This window comes from Vulpes lagopus, chromosome 10 (genome assembly GCF_018345385.1).
Source record: "Vulpes lagopus strain Blue_001 chromosome 10, ASM1834538v1, whole genome shotgun sequence".
Taxonomy (NCBI): Eukaryota; Metazoa; Chordata; class Mammalia; order Carnivora; family Canidae; genus Vulpes; species Vulpes lagopus.
Genome location: NC_054833.1, coordinates 94,191,080 through 94,207,436, shown reverse-complemented (window position 1 = coordinate 94,207,436; position 16,357 = coordinate 94,191,080). Strand labels below are relative to the sequence as shown.

The 16,357-nt window shown below is 47.1% G+C and overlaps 1 protein-coding gene across 2 annotated transcripts in view; it reads left to right on the top strand.

Annotated features, from left to right (window-relative positions):
- The window catches only part of CRISPLD2 (cysteine rich secretory protein LCCL domain containing 2), a 64,418-nt gene that overhangs the window by 30,973 nt on the left and 17,088 nt on the right, over positions 1–16,357 (top strand). For both annotated transcript variants that reach the window (XM_041771681.1, XM_041771682.1), the window contains 7 exons: positions 1,811–1,954; positions 3,498–3,558; positions 6,133–6,199; positions 6,649–6,779; positions 8,735–8,778; positions 10,680–10,752; positions 12,904–12,979. In XM_041771681.1, the coding sequence (XP_041627615.1) occupies positions 1,811–1,954; positions 3,498–3,558; positions 6,133–6,199; positions 6,649–6,779; positions 8,735–8,778; positions 10,680–10,752; positions 12,904–12,979 (596 nt within the window). The remainder of the gene's footprint in view (positions 1–1,810; positions 1,955–3,497; positions 3,559–6,132; positions 6,200–6,648; positions 6,780–8,734; positions 8,779–10,679; positions 10,753–12,903; positions 12,980–16,357) is intronic.

Below are 16,357 nucleotides of genomic sequence, written 5' to 3'. Positions count from 1 at the left end.
CGATTATGAGGTATAAAAATCCTAAAGGCCAGTGGAAGAAAACTCGGCTCATTCCAGAGATAGCTCTGGCCTTCCGTGAAGCACAAACCTGAATAGCCACATTGACGGGAAGAGCAGGCCAGAATCAGATGTGTACCGAGCGGGGTTTGCAAACCCGGTGTCTTCGTAAAGATTTTGCCTATAGCTTTGGGTGACAAGTGGTGCTATCAGAATTCTCACCGTGAATGTCTTTAAACTCAGCTAAGACTTTTTTTTCCTTTTTCTTATTTTTTACCCGAAAGAACTCAAAGACCAAAATCTTTAAGGGTTAGCTCATCCTTCATTCAGCAAATTTTGTTGAACAAAATTGTTGTGGCTGGGAGCCGGGTGTCTGGCGAGGGGGAGTGAGGCAGGCTGGCTCCTGGCCCCAGGGAGTTTGCAGCTGGTGGGAGGGGCAGGTGGTGGCGACATGCTGTGAACCCTGATAAGGAGGGCCCTAGGGCTCAGGACTGCCATTCCCTACCTGCTTAAATCCCACCCACCTTCCTCACCCACGGTGGTGCTTGTGCTTGGGGGACTGGCCTGTGAAACAGATGCAGAGTGACCCTGCTTTGACAAGCGCCAGAGAATTTGCCCTGGATTTGGATGCTTGTTTTGCATAGCCACCAAACACCTGGTCCACCTTTGGAGACTCTGCGAGGTCGTGGCTCCTAACAAGAAGCGGGGATGAGGCTAGAGGGTTGATGAGCACTTGCTGGCACTTGAATTTTAATCTGGTGCCACAGAAGAGGCCTGGGAGGCGCTCTATGTCACCTTCACCCGGGGGCTCCCAAGGCAGGGTTTCCAGCTCTGGTCCACAGACGCCCTTGGGGGGTGGGTGTGCACACCGTAAGGGTGGGAGGGCTCTCCCGGCAAAGGTGCGCATCGTTAGTGCTGGACAAGGCCTTGCAGACAAATAAAAATAGCAAGATTTTTCTGTGCGTTGGCTGCAATTTACAGCGTGGTAACCTGATGGCCTGCAGGTGGGTGCTGTTGAGTGCTCGCAGGTGTCTTTCAGGATGGAAACTGGAAAATACTTACAAGAAATGGAATCTATGGTTAATTAACATGCTTGAAACCTGGGGGTCATGGTCATGGGTTGTCAATGAACGTGATAATACTGGGGTTGGGAAAACTATGAGGACCTGATGGAGTCACTCTCTTTTTAACCTGGAGTTGGGTCTTTGGCTGGTTGTACGCATTGGACAGTGAAGCTTCGGTGCAGAGAAAGGCGTTGAGTTGGTTGAGCAATGACTCACAGGGGCCCAGAATGGAGCAGAGCGTGCCTGCGGCGGGGTGCAGCGTGGTCCAAGGACACCGACTCGGGTCTCCTGCACCACGGTGGGCACAGAACCTAGGAAGGCTCCCCTCCCCCCAGTGAATACCTGGGACCAGAGGGACCTCAGGGGAGACGGTGCCAGTTTGGGGTCAGAGGGTGAGGCAGCCTCCTGGAGCCGCCTCTTTCGGGCAGGTGGTGGCGTGCAGGAAGAGGTGGGACAAGAAGCCACTGTGATCCCCCAGGTGCCAGCAGCAGCAGGTTTGCACCTCTGGCCTGCCCGGCTGCCCCTGGTCCAAAGCAAACACGGCGAGCAGATTGCCCGGCCGCTGGCCTTGGCCGTAGAACTCCACCTGGCTGGCTCTGCTCCGAAGCGTAACTCTCTCGCTGCCGCTGAGCCCACTCTTTGTGAACGTGAACCTCCAGCCAGTTCAGTTTCACAGTTGCTGTTTTCCCCACAAAGTGCATTTTTGTTGAATCCTCTGTGTTATCTCTTTTGCCCTCTCCACGATTAAGGAGACACTTACAGCCCCAAACCCGAAACAGATGAGATGAACGAGGTGGAGGTGGCTCCCATTCCTGAAGAGAAGCACGTGTGGGTCCAGCCCAGGGTGGTCAGACCCACGAAGCCCAAGAAAGCGCCCGCGGTGAATTACATGAGTGAGTGGGGGCTCTGTCCCCTGCCCCAGGCCTGCAGGGCTGCGGCCACCTCTGTGTGTGGGGGTGCATATAGCGCTCCTGCAGGGGTGTGGGGAGGGGAGTAGGGGTGCTGGGGTTGTGTGGAGAGGTCTCCAGGTCAGCAAACAGTGGGGAACAGGGTAGGGCGTAGCTGCAAAAGCACAGCCCTAAGGTATTTTTTTTAAATGATATCTTTAAGTCGTTTCAAAAGCTAGCATCCCAGGGGTGGTGCTTGGGTGGCATTCCCCCCTGGCCAGTATTTTAAGGTTAGACCTTATCCTTTCAGGACAAGGGGGCCAGCCCAGGGGGCCTGGGCTAAAACTGGGTTCTTCTGGGGGTGTCAGCTGGACGTGGCTCCCCAGGGCCAGCCCTGGTGAACTGTGGCCCCTCACCACCCCATACCGGCTGGTGACTCGGACCCTCACTGGCCTCTGAGACTTGGTTTGCTCATCCAGAAAAGGGGGCAGTAGGACCCAAGCAGGGTTGCTGTGAGGACGGTTAGCAGTAATGGGGGCCACCCAGTGTCAGCTCTGTAGTTATCACCACGGTGCCTCCCAGGGCTCCCCACGAGGCTCCTGGAGGTGCCCAGGTGTGGAATGTTGTTATGTTCACCCCTCATCATGCTTTTCCCTGCCCTGCCAGCTCACTCAGCTCACAGCTCCCTTTGTTCTGCCCTCATATGCTCTGTGTCCCCAGTGTAGTGCCTTTACTGAAGGTTCGGAGCTCACGGGCACGTAACAGGCCTGGGCTGTGTGCCGGGCTTCTCGGTTTCCCCCTAAGCCTCAAACAGCATAAAATGCACCACCCTCCCCCCCGGGCCACGGTTGTGCTCCTGTTTTTTTGTTTTTCAGCTGCTCCATCCCTGCCCTGCCTGATCAGTCTCTGTCCTCTTGGGCCTGCCAGTGTCCTTCCCCGGGGAACTTCTGCCCACCTCATCATTCTGTAGCTTTCTTTCACCAGAAAATACTCTGATGCCCTTGTCTGTCCAGAGGTTAAAATTGTTCCATTTCTAAAAAAATTTTTTTTAATTACAAAATAATATATGTCTTTTGGACCAACTCTAACACTATGCCAAGATTCTGATGTGTCCCTAGAAAACAAACAAGGAAAGCTTGACCAAAGCCATCTTGGCTGGGGAAGGCCTGTAAGTCCTACCCTTCTAGAGCCTTCCAGGGCTTTGGGGCACTTGGTGTGTGCCAGTCCCCCTTCCAAGGCTATGCTGACTTTCTTGGTTAATGCTCACAGAAATAGCACCCGCTGGACTTATCCCCGCTGCTCAAAATGTGGAAACCAAACCTCAGAGACAGGAGGGAATGTGTCCAGGGTTGCACTGCTACTCTAAAAGGGTGGGCCTGGGATTCAAATATCGCAGCTGAACTGTGCAGCCGTTGGGCAGCACTGCCACTCGGGTTATGACCTGGATCCCAGGATGTTCCAGAAGGTTCATCGGTGTGGGGGGTGGTCTCTTTTAACTCAGACCAATCCTTCCGTTTGCATGATGTGTATTATCGCACTTCCATTCTAGCCCAAGTTGTCCGATGTGATACCAAGATGAAGGACAAGTGTAAAGGGTCCACGTGCAACAGGTAAGGTCTAGGCTGAACTTGTTGTTGACACCTGCAGCCCTGTGAAGGGCTGCTGTGGGCTATGGGTCACCTCACAAGTTAGACTGACCGTGATGTCTTGGAGGTCTCTCTGACTGCCACCATTTATTATGAGCCTGGCACACGAAAATGGTCTGTGTCTGTCAACTCAGAGCAGGGCTTCTGAACCGTGATGTACTGACGCTTAGAGCCAGATAATTCTTTGTGGCAGGGCTGTTCTGTGCCCTGGAGGGTACTGAGCAGCATTCTGGCCTTAACCCACTGGATGCCAGGAGCACCCCCACCTCTAGGTGAGATGACAAAATATCTCCAGTAATTTCCCACCGTTCCCTGAGGGGTAAAAATCACTCCCAATTGATAACCTTTGACTAGGGAGTTGGCCCAAGCCCTGGGTCTCCTCCCACCTGGACATATATCCCAGTTAAGTATTTCATCCCTAATGGGGAGGAGAGGCCTGAATTATGGATGCTCTAGGTTATTGGCCTGAAAAGAGTCCCCAGACTGTGGATGTGCAAGTAGCAGATGTGCTGTAGACATGGAGATCTTGCACGGTTGGGGCTCCATTCCACCTGTGTGTGTGAAGGGGGTCACAAGGCAACCCAGGGTTCTGTGCCAGGGAGGTCAGGGAGGGGGCCATGGGAGGGCACGTGTGAGTTGGCGCTGTTGGCCACTGACAGATCCAGCAGGACTGCGGTCTGTGAGTCTCCACTGAAGGAAGAACTGTCAGTGTATTTATTCCCCTGGTAGTTGAATGAATTCATCTAACTGATGGAGTCAGTATTGTCCATTCAGATGTTGAAGAATGTTTGCCAAGAAGGATGGGTTTGGTTTTGGCAGTGCAGCTGCTAGGCCGCTCTTTCTGGCAGCGAATGGCCAACAGGTGCAGTGGCCTCACGCAGAACCTCGGGCTCATGGTTGGAAAACCATGTCAGTGGTAGAGTGGTACTTACTTACTCCTCTTCCTCCAGAGTCTGGCAACCGTTCATCTAAAGGTGAATTGTGGTATTTAGCGCATATGCTAAAAAGAGAAGGTAGCAGATCCTGCTTTATACAATGGGGATTTGGGATTTTGTTTGCCAGGAGAAGCTTCCCTTGGACTTTGGCAGGAGTGTCAGGAAGTCAACTTTGAACAACCCAGGATGAGGTCGCTCAAGGGCTCGTGCAGCCCAAGAGCAGCTGGCCAGCAAGTACTGCAAAAGTAAAAGCAGTCAGTTTGTTGGTGAGATGAGCAACATGTGGCCATGAGGGGTGGTGGTTTAACTGTCCCTGTGCATGGCGTTAGGGCACATTCGCATGAGGCTGGGGTTTTCAGAATGCTGAGATGTCCCTTTGCAATGATGTGCCCTTCTATACTGCAAGCTCATTATGAGAGCAACATGCCTGAGTAGTCAATGCGAAAAAATTATAAGGTTTGGAGACCATCCATCAGGTGGCATTGAGAAAGTTCCAGAGTTGGTAGGTGGGACCCTCTGCAAGCAGTGAGAAGGTGGGCGTCCATCCACACATAGACTATTTGAGGCCTCCAATCAAGAACTATAACTCTCCCACCTGCAAACACAAGTGCATCCACAGTCTGTCTCCTTAAAGGGATCCCATCACCTGATGCTTTGACAAAAATAATATTTACTGGGCCATTTCTTTTCTGATCTAAAAGGTATTCTTGTTTATTGTAAGTAATTCAGGAAAATTCAGGAAAAACAACAAAAAAGTTTAAAGAAAAAAAACCCCCAAATGTCCCAGCATCTTCTTGATTTCCATAGCAATTTGATGTAGTCCCTTCCTGTCTGTTTTCTGTGCCCCGGTGAGGTTACTGCTGCTTATGCATCTTGTGCATTACTGTTTTCATTTAAGATTTTCCAAAGTCAAATATTTTTCAAAGATTTCATTTCTAGCAGATGCATCATACTCTAACATACGACCACACAAACATATGTTTGGCCATTGCTTTGACAGTGCTGGCTTATTTCTAGTTTTTCATGATTATAAACACTTGGAATAACATGTGGGTCTTTCTGACTTCTACCTTGGGTTATACACTTACAAGGAAAGTTCAAGAATTGGAGGATATGAATTTTTAAGGCTTTCCAGAAAGTTTAATTTATGCATTTTCATGGGCATGAGCATTATCATTGAATTTTATTCTATTAAAAAAAAAAACCTTGCAATTTGGCACCTGGGAGAGGCATCTCCTTTCAATTTGTACCTTCTTTGATGACTGATAGTTCAGGATTTTGTGTTTTTTTTTTTTTTTTGGTGCCTTTAAAGTTAAAGCCACATGTCTCTCTTCTGTGAATTGTCCTATTTGCGTCTCTGCCTTCAACACGAATCTCAAACACGTGAAAAGAAGGTCAGATTGAATCTAGAATGGTGCGCATGGGACTATGAGCTCCAGCCTAGGGAAGTTGTGACTCGCTTGGAAACAGTAAATTGTGTATCACTGAAGCTTCTCTCTGATATAATAGTAAAGCTTTTGTAGGAGACAAACCCAGATAAGTTCTTGGCGAGATTTCATCAACACGTTCACCTGTGAAAGTCATCTCCTTTCTTTTCCATTAGGTATCAGTGCCCCGCAGGCTGCCTGGAGAGCAAGGCAAAAGTTTTTGGGACTCTCTTCTATGAAAGTGTAAGTGTCCTGTGTGGACTCCCACCGTGTGTTTGTAAAGGAGGTTGGTGGTTCCTCATGATGAGATTTCCTTTCCACCCCTCAGCCTGAGAGCTGATCCGCACATATCTCTGGGATCACGGACTAGTAAAGCCACTTTGGGGAACAGGGGCTGACCCTCATGAAAGTCCGTCTCCATTCTAGACCTAGCATTAATGTGCTCCACTGGATGGGGAGAAAGGGCTGTTTGTCACTGTTCTTAGTTTGTAAAGCACCTCGGATGAGTTTTCTAAGATAAGCTACTCCAGGAACAAAGACGTGTTCTAGGGAAAGGAAGGTCAGAAGTGGGGTGAGCTTTGGCCTGACGTTTCAGCTTTTTGTGGGTTGAGGACAAACATCCTGGATATGTCTAAGAAGCCTGGACAAAGGCCAATTCAGATGGACTTATGGTGCCCCGTTCTTGCCCCCAGTCATCCAGCATATGCCGGGCCGCCATTCACTATGGAATCCTGGACAGCAAAGGTGGCCTGGTGGATGTCACCAGGAACGGGAAGGTCCCCTTCTTCGTCAGATCTGAGAGACATGGTGTGGAGTCTTTGAGGTAACTATTCTGTGATCAGGATTCCTTAAAACATTTTCCCCCATGGGTTATGAAAACATTGTCGAAATTTCGAAAAGCACCGAACAGTATAATGAAGGAGGGGGAAAAAAAACTATAAAGATAAACTTAACTATGTAGCTCAAAAATCACCCCATAGGCGAATTACCGTCTTTCCCCCAAGTGGGTTTTTCTGTGTTTAACTTGGCTGAGTTTTGACCCTTTCTTGAGTTTATAGGTTTCTTCCTGATTAGCATCTTTTCTTTCTAGAGAATGAGGCTTTTCATTTTAAAAATATATTTACTTTTTTTGCAAGATACTGTTTTTCAGATAAGGCCTGCAGAGGGCTGCAGGGAAGGCTGTCCTCCCCATCCTGACTCTCTGGGGAGCGGTGGGGGAGGCCACATCGTATTCTGTCCATAGAGGCATAAAGTAACAGGGAGCATGGAACCCAACAGTGGCCAAACAGATTGACTGTACCCTTCCCCTGGTCTGTGACCTTGGGCCAGTCCCTTCTGAGTGGCAGTACCTCGCTGGTCAAAGAGGGCCATGGTAGGACCCAGCTAGTCCACAGAGGTACAGCCAGCCAATCTTTAAAATGATAAAGTTCTTCAACAGTCGCCAGGAAAGATCTGTCACCCAGAGCCCTCAGAATGCACCCCTCCTCATGCCCGGGAGCCCCCTCCCCATGCAGGATTTAGTGTCTGGCCCAGCAGGGACACTGGGGACCCTGTCCCAGCTTCCTGCAGCCCTGGGCCATGTGCATTGCATCAAGAGAGCTTCCCCGTGTCAGTGCCCTTCCCAGGGTCTGCAGCAAGGACCACAGTGACCAAAGCCCCTGTGTGTGTTCCAAGGAGTTCCACTCAGGACATTTCAAAAACCACATGAGTCATTCCCCTTTCAAAGGCCTGGTTCTTCAAGAGGTCTTGCAAAATTCCCTCTTCGTTTTAGCTAGGGACTCAGGGGTTGTGTAAACACAAGAGCAAGGAAGTCTAAACGGAAGCAACATATTCTCGGAGGCCCAGTGACCTAATGCTGGCCACACGAGGCTCAGCAGGGGCACCAGGTTTGGGGCCCACGTGGCCCAGCACGCTTGTCACAGAGCTGCTTCTGGGCCCTCCCAACTGCCAACTTTGCATCTGGAACAGAGTTCTTCACATTTTAGGGAGTCTGCAAACAGCGACACAAAGCAAATCAAAGCTTTATTTTCTCTAACCTCTAATTGAAATGTAGTATTTCCTGCTGGTATGAACGTTGGCCCCAAACCACAGTAGCATTAGCAGGGCCAGCAACCCTCTCACTGGGACAAATCTGGTTGTTGCGGCCATCTGAAAACACGGTCTCTGCCATCATTACCCTGAGACAACAGCGGTTAGAAGACTCGCCTCTCTATTGTGTTTTTAATGCATTCACTGGAATGCAGAGTCGTTTTAATACCTCTATAACAATGTCATGAGTAACTGATTCTCTGTTAATCTTGTAAATATATCATACACATTTTATTTTTTTTTAAATATTTTATTTATTTATTAATGAGAGACTTACAGAGAGAGAGAGAGGCAGAGACACAGGCAGAGGAAGAAGCAGGCTCCATGCATGGAGCCCGACATGGGACTCGATCCTGAGTCTCCAGGATCAGGCCCTGGGTGGAAGGCAGCGCTAAACCACTGAACCACCCAGGCCGCCCCTATCATACACATTTTAAAGTCACTTTTCTGTGAAGAGGTCCATAGGCTTCCCAAGGCTGCCAGAGGGGTTCTTGGCACAGAGAAGTTTAACGAGCCCCGCACTGGAATGTTCTAAGGGTGAGCCCTACTCTGGAATGTTCTAAGGGCTTTCAGGCTGATGAGAAACAAGTAGGAAAATATAAAGTTGAGGCTGAAAATAAAATAAATGCAGGAGCAATCTTGGACTTTTAGAAACGATTGTTTGCATTTACCTCCTGTTTTCTTTTCTAGCAAATACAAGCCTTCCAGCTCATTTGTGGTGTCAAAAGTAAAAGGTAAGCTGGCCAGTCTGTTTTTATGGAACTGTAATACACAGGTTATCTTGGGTTTTCCTGGAGATGTCATTCTCCTTAGCTATTGATTGTATTTGATGCCTGTTAACACTGCTGTGCTTAGCCCTTAAAAAGGCATTTGAAAAGAGGCTCCTGATGAGGTCAATTCTTTAACCGGTTCCTAAACATATCTGAACTTGGCATTGGCCCTAAATTGCTACCCCAGAAATGTGGGCCTGAGGTTCTCAGCTGAGTGTTGCAGAAATGCTAATGCCTGGGTGTAAAGCACCTGATAGGAGATAGTCTGTTCCTGCTGGTCCACAGTAGCAACTGGAGCCCTGTGTTGAGAAGGGTGCTGAAGCCCCATTCTGAGCTCATTAGAAAATAGGGCTTGATAGACCAGTATTGTCTGCCATGAGGACCAGAGGAAAACGCAAGGAAGTATGTGGCACATGTTTGCCATCTCTGGCCCAGCTTTTCATATTGCCTATAGTTTAAATTGCCTACGTATTTTTCTATTGTCTAGGGTACGTTCATTCAGCAGGGTGGGCTGCATCCCTGCGAGAGCATGCCAGAAGCAGAAGGGGAGCTGTGCATTATAGTTGCGCAGACTGGGCACTGGACCAGAATAGTCTCAGGCAAGCGGAGGCGCAGGGGCCCTTCCTCAGGAAGCTGGCCTGCCAACCCTTCCTTTCCTTTGGGAAAGCAGTTCTTGTCGTCATAGCCCCTGGATGCACAAAGATCTGGTTAGATGATTTTATAAAAACATGTGGTAGTTTTTTTCCTTTTTACAAAAATAATGCCTATTTATTCCAGATAATTTAAAAATATGAAGAAGCATTAAAAAATTATTGGCCCATATTCTTCTACTTAGAGATAACATTTGTGAACATTTGGGAAGTACTTTTATAATTTATTTTCCCATGATTGAGTATGTGCGCTGGTAATAAACTGATACACTTTTAAAAATTGCAATGGAATTACATAAATTTGGTAACGTGATTTTTTTCCCTAAATAATAATGTATCAGGAAGATGCTTCTAGCCTTTAAATGGTGTTCTAAACCTAATTTTAATGACCTCCCCTGCCTTTCATGATATAGCAACCTGTGGCATATAGAACCAGTCCCCTTTGTTGGATTGCTACACACAAATGTAGGCTGGACCAGAGGCTGGCAAACTACCACCCTCAGGGAAAATCCTGCCTGCCATCTGTCTTTGTAAATAAAGTTTTATTGGCACACATCACACCCATTCATTTACACATCTGCTATAGCTGGTTTCTGCTCCTCCAGCAGTGTTGAGTGGTTGCTACATAGTCCATAGGGCCACAAAGCCAGAAATACTTAGCCTCTGGTCCTTTAGGAAAAGTTTGCCGAGCCCTGGACTAGCTGACGACACCCTCTCAGAGACCACAGGCAGCCAGTATTAGAGCCACTTTCAGACCTCTGTGACCTTGAGGATGAGCTCTAGACCAGGAATCGGAAACCTGCCCTCCCACTATGCCCTATGTGGACCCAGGATGGTCTCTGGCCTTTGGGCCTCTGTTTTTCTCCTCTGTGTAATTAGAATAATACCTGCCGTGAGGATGGGGTAGGGGAGAGCTTCAAAATAGAAAAGCAGATAAAAGGTATCGTTGGTCCCATGGAGAAACTATAGGGGGTGATAACACTCCTGAGCCGTAGACACACTCAGGCCACAGGGCATCTCATCCCTTGAGGGGCCTGAGGTGAGGTGCCAGTCAGTGCCAAGACTCAGCACCTGCTGGCTTCTTGTCCCACCTCTGTTCGAGGACCCAGTGAGCCCCCAGGACCTGCTTGTCCAATGGGCTGTTTCACAGGCTGGTAGCCTGAGACCCCAGCTTGCCAACGACCTCACCGTTTCCCATCATGTTCCTGTCCCCAGTGCAGGACCTGGACTGTTATACCACGGTTGCTCAGCTCTGCCCGTTTGAGAAGGCGGGGACCCACTGCCCGAGGTAAGGCCCACTGGCATCTGGTTTTGCAAATACAGGGGCTGAGAGGAGGCATCATGCTGAGTTGTGGGGGAGGGGCAGGGGGTCATCTCATGAAATGAAGCACAACTGCGTTCTAGGTGTGGCCCTTTGGTGCAGACACCCAGAAAACCGACTTCTTCATGCTCAGAGTTACAGACCCGCTGGACTCCTCCCTGAGACCACGGTTCCCAACCCTGGCTGTGGGATAGAATTGCAGGACGTCACCTTATTAGGAGCTCCAGGCTGTCACCTGTCTGCTTTCAATCAGTTCCTTGATCCTTGTGCTTCATCTGTGACATCTTCTATGGGTCATTTTAGAACCAGCTCATTATACCCCAGCTTTTCTGGGGTGTAACTTGCACACACTAAAATCCAGCCATTGTTAAGTATGCAATTCTACGAGTCTTGACAAATGTACCCAATCGTGTCGCCACCTCCACAGTCAAGCTGGAGAATGTGTTCATCATTCCAGAATATCCCCTCTCATCCCCCTCTTCCTCCACCTCACACCCATGTGTCTGCCAGCCACTGGTCTCCTTTCTGGCATTATAATTTTGCCTTTTCTAGCATTTCATACAAACAGCACCATCATAATATGTAGACTTCTGTGTCTGGCTTCTTTTACTCTGCATAATACTTTTGAGATTCATCTGTGCTGCGAGCATGTCGGCTGTTCCCTCTGTCGTGTTGCTATGTGGGGTTCTATTCTGTGCACAGAACACAATTCGTCCAAGGAATAGGTTTTACATGTGTTTACCCACACCTTAATTGGCTGGTTTTCGGAGGATGATGATTGGTGACGTAAAGTAACCTTTGGTAATGTTGGCCTCTGAAGTATCTGGTAGTCCTCTTGGAAGCTATGAATCCATCTCCTGGGCCTCTAGGCCTATGGACTTTCCAAAAGACTCACCTTAAAACTAACATGTAGACACCCTCAAGGTGTGTGCAGGGAAGAGCCTTGGGAGGGTGCTGGTGATGGAGAAGACACTGGGTGGGGACCCCCACTCCTCCCCTCTGCTGCTCACGTTCCCCCTGGAGCTTTCTCATTGGCTTCTACCACCAACATCACCACCATGCCGATCCCCTTGGAATATTCAATCAAGGATGACAACTTTTTATCAAGTATTAAATAGTTAACCCAAATATTCAAGAGAAGCAGAGGAAATTATTTCAGAAAACATAAAAGAACAAAGATCTTGATCTAGTGCAAGCTTACAAAACACAGGTTTCTGACCTGCCATTCTAGAAAAAGTAGGAAAGAATTTTCTTCCCCAAATTCTTTTTTCTTTTTAAAAATCTCACATACATCTTCCTTCTCTCCTCCCACCTCCCCTCACACCTGCCCCCCTTCCCCCCAGACTATTTTAACTTCCCAATGCCTTTGCCTGGCTCTCTTACCTGCCAGAATCTTATCTGTTGTGGGGCCAGATGGTTTCCAGCCACCATCTTGGTTTCTTGGTCTCTGGGTTCCAGTAACATGGTGTATTGTTGCAGATAAAAGCTAAAAAACCTTTTCTTAAATTCATGCTTTTTACTGATTTGAATCTCTTGTACCACTAGGACCCACCCATTTCCAGTTTGAGGCATTCTCCTCATCCCCTATGCCTTTAAAAGGGATGTGGTGACTGACCCAGTGGTGATCTAACCTCTTCTGCCTTAGGTTATCAGTGCCCCTTCCCTGGAATAGTCTGACTCACTGAGGTGAGGGCCCTCCGCCCTTTCCGCCCTCACCCAGGGAAGTGGCCTTTAAAAAAAGTCTATTGATTATAATCTCTCTGATTATGAGGTACCCATAATATGAATTGGCCAACACCCACAAACGAAGGTTCAACCTCTCCCAATCCCATATTCACCTCTCTTACATATTTATTCTTTTTCACCTTGTTATTTTTGCATGTCTCACTTATATGGAATTTAAAAATTCTGTATGCACTGTTTACAAAGAGGGAAAATATCTACCACTGCTAGGGTGGGAGAGGTATATTTTTTTTCTGAAAGAGTAAACTGTATGGTTGTCTCCTTTCCCATGTAAGAAGTTTATCTTGAAATTCAAATAGGGAAGGCCAGCTGCTTCTCAAGAACTTTTGTTTTCTAATGATCATAACCATCATACAAATGTTTCTTATTTTCCAGAGTTCATTGCCCAGCACACTGCAAAGACGAGCCATCCTACTGGGCTCCTGTGTTTGGAACTAACATCTATGCAGATGTGAGTATGCCAGCATTTTCCATGACCACCTCTCAAAGCATGCTAAGACCTTAGAAACCACGTTCCAAGGCCTGGATACCAGAAACCTGAGATCTCATTCCTGTGCTTCTAGCTAAATTTAAATAATTTATTTCTGCAACCCTACCCTTGTTTCCCCATTTATAGTGGTATTAGTACTTCCACTTATGTATGCTTATGAATGCGGATGCAGGTGTACCTCATGTTATGAAAGTGTTTTCATAGTTTGGTACATTGAATCCTGCTTCCCCATTCATGTGCATTTTTAATATGAGGGCTTTCACATGTCACATATATCATTTCCCCAGATATTTAATAATCTTTCCAGCTCTCTGCTGCATTTATAGAACTGGTCCACTCTACTCACTGCACTTCTTTTTGGCTATATCTTCACTTAGCTAAAAGCACATGGAAGGTGCTACAAATGAGACTAATTTACTACTTGTTCATAACCACTCTTATTACACTGGAGTCCATTCTTCCACATTTTCTTACTAACTTTAACAAGGAAGCTTTAGCTTGATTTTTCTGAGTGAATCTTCCAGAATATAGTCTGTTCTTTCCAGTTGCCCAGGGTTGAGGGACATGGTGTCCCAAAGATGGGAATGTGGTCATAGCCCTGTGCACCAGGCTGTGTGATGTTCTTGCCAAGTTGCTTACCTCTCTGTAGAATTAGCCAACTGGGCCTTTCAAGTCCAAGGAATTTTTGAGGCCTAACATTTCATGATTAGTTCAGCATCACTCATCCCCAGCTAACATTTTTACTCAACTCTTTTCCATCTTCATATTAATTGTTCTCTCCCACCCACCACCATAATCTTTGCCTCCCTCTGCTTCATTTGTTCCAAATTCCTATAAATATGAGGTCACTAAGTTCTGTAAAGTCAAAGCAACCTTCACGACTACCTTTTTTTTCCCCTCATCTTTTTTCTCTCCTTTTTTAAATGAATTTTTTTCTTCTCAGAAGCCATTCAGCCGAAATTGAGTTTTAAAATTTTAATGAAGTAAAATAATGTCTATTAATTGTTATACCAAATGTTTGACCCAAAGCCTGCTATTAAAGATGGAGACTTTGATTTTAAGGACTTAAAAATAAAGAGATAGGCCAAATGATTCTAGCGAAATACAGAGAATAAAGCAGGCGTGGGATCCCTGGGTGGCACAGCGGTTTGGCGCCTGCCTTTGGCCCAGGGCATGATCCTGGAGACCCGGGATCGAATCCCACGTCGGGCTCCCGGTGCGTGGAGCCTGCTTCTCGCTCTGCCTATGTCTCTGCCTCTCTCTCTCTCTCACTGTGTGCCTATCATAAATAAATTTAAAAAAATAAAAAAAAAAAAAGCAGGCGTGACAATATTGCTATCTGAAAAGTGGAATTTAGGGTTAACCATACTGAATAGGACAACACAATTCATTGCGCAGTAGCACAAATGGTATAATTTATGAAGATAAGAGATCAAATATGTACGCACCAAACAACATAACAGCTAAACATATAAAGTTTTTTTAAAAACGCAAGGAGAAATTGATGAAAATTAACAAAAATATAAAACTATCTTTTACTATGTTTTAGGTTCTTTAAAAACACCATTTCTAGGTATTATTGTCCCCATCTTATAAGAAAGTAAAGTGAGGCTTAGAATAACCTGCCTCCAAATCACATAGCTAATACAGAGCCACGATGAGATGCTGTGAGGTTATGTCTTGCTTTAGGTTCTTTTATTTCCCTACTGTACTCTGCTTTGTTTAAATGTACCTGCATTCATAATTACACTGATGTGAATGGGCACGTGAGTGAAGACCTGTATGCAGTCTTTAACTTGTTCACTAGGGTTTTGAGCTTTTAGAACCACAGTGCTCACCGCAGGACTTGGCACATAATGATTGTTCAGTTAATGTCTGTTGAAGGAATAAATAAATAAAGATGCTACATTAATCAATGTTTAAATATTAAGCTCTTCAGAAAATAAAAGAAGGAAGGGAGAAAGAAAGAGAAAGAGAGGGGAGACAGGGAGAGGCGAGGGGAGGAGTAAGGAGAGAAGGAAAGGAGTTCTGTCCATCTCAGAGGTTCTTTCCTGGCCTTGGTTTCTAGGTCACTCTGTATTCTGGGAAATGACGATGCCTTTTGGAAAGTGTCTGTTTAGCTAAGAGATTTATTTTGGGAGAGTTGTCTCCAGATCTTCGAAGGGCCTAATAGAGCCACCATTCCTCCTGCTCACCCATAGTGCATTACTTGGCAGCCCCTTCCCTCCGTGGTGAGCTGCCTACAGGAACAGCAGCAGGGTGTAGCCCAAAGAGCAAAGTCTTGGTCACAGATGCAAATTTAAGACCTGGTTGCGAGATGGTGGATGAGCCTTTCTCCTACTCCGAGCCTCAGTTTTCTTATCTCTCTTCCCTGTCTCCTTCGGCTGCTGGATAAGTTCTCACACTTGGGCATACATCAGAATCCCCCAGAGGGCTTGTTCAAACAGATTTCTGGGCCCCACCCCAGCATTTCTGACTCAGTGAGTCTGGAGGAGAGCCAGAGAATCTGCATTTCTGACAAGTTCCCAGACGATGCTGATGCTGCTGGTCCGGGACGACAGTCCCTTGAGTGTTTTCAATAATGGTGACGGTGACAGTGATGATTATGGTGGTGCCTAGTTATCTTATTTACTAACATCTACTGAGTGCTGCCTGCAGTGAGCCTGCATTCAACCCCTGAGCTCATTGTATCTTCCACATAGTCCTCTTAGACTCTTCCTGGTCCCATGAGGACTAATGGGCAGCTTGTTGGCTATGGAGGGCAGTCCTGGCTCAGCTGTTTGCCAGCTGTGTGATTTGGGGTAAGTCATTTAACCTCCTTGAACCTCTTTCCACTCCTCTGTTAAGAGAGGACAATAATACCTACCTTGCAGGATTATTGAGAGATTTCTCCATCACTGCACAGGGAAACTCATAGAACAGGGCCTGCCTTGGTAAATGCTCCTAAGTGTTACCTATGATGATCCCCCCTTTATATCAACAAAATAGGGGCTCTCGGGGTTAAAGCAGGTCATTCAAGGCCACCTAGCTGACAAGTGGTAGAGGCAGGGTGGGTTCCAGCCTCACTGAGACCACATTTGTGGTGATGGCAGCAGTTAATAAGCATGCAGATGTTCGTGTTACTCGGGCCCTGAGGAAAGTGGACAACCTGTATCTTTATAGAAGCTTGCCTCACGAGGGGAGACACATCTGAGGAAGGGAGAGGAAGGGGAAGACACGGGTTTGCCCAACGTTGTGGTTGCGTGAAGAGGTGTGTGTTGATAATGGACGATAGCTGTGCCTATCTTGTGAGAAAGATCCGGCTGGCTGGGTGGTGTTCATACTCACGGCTGATGTTAT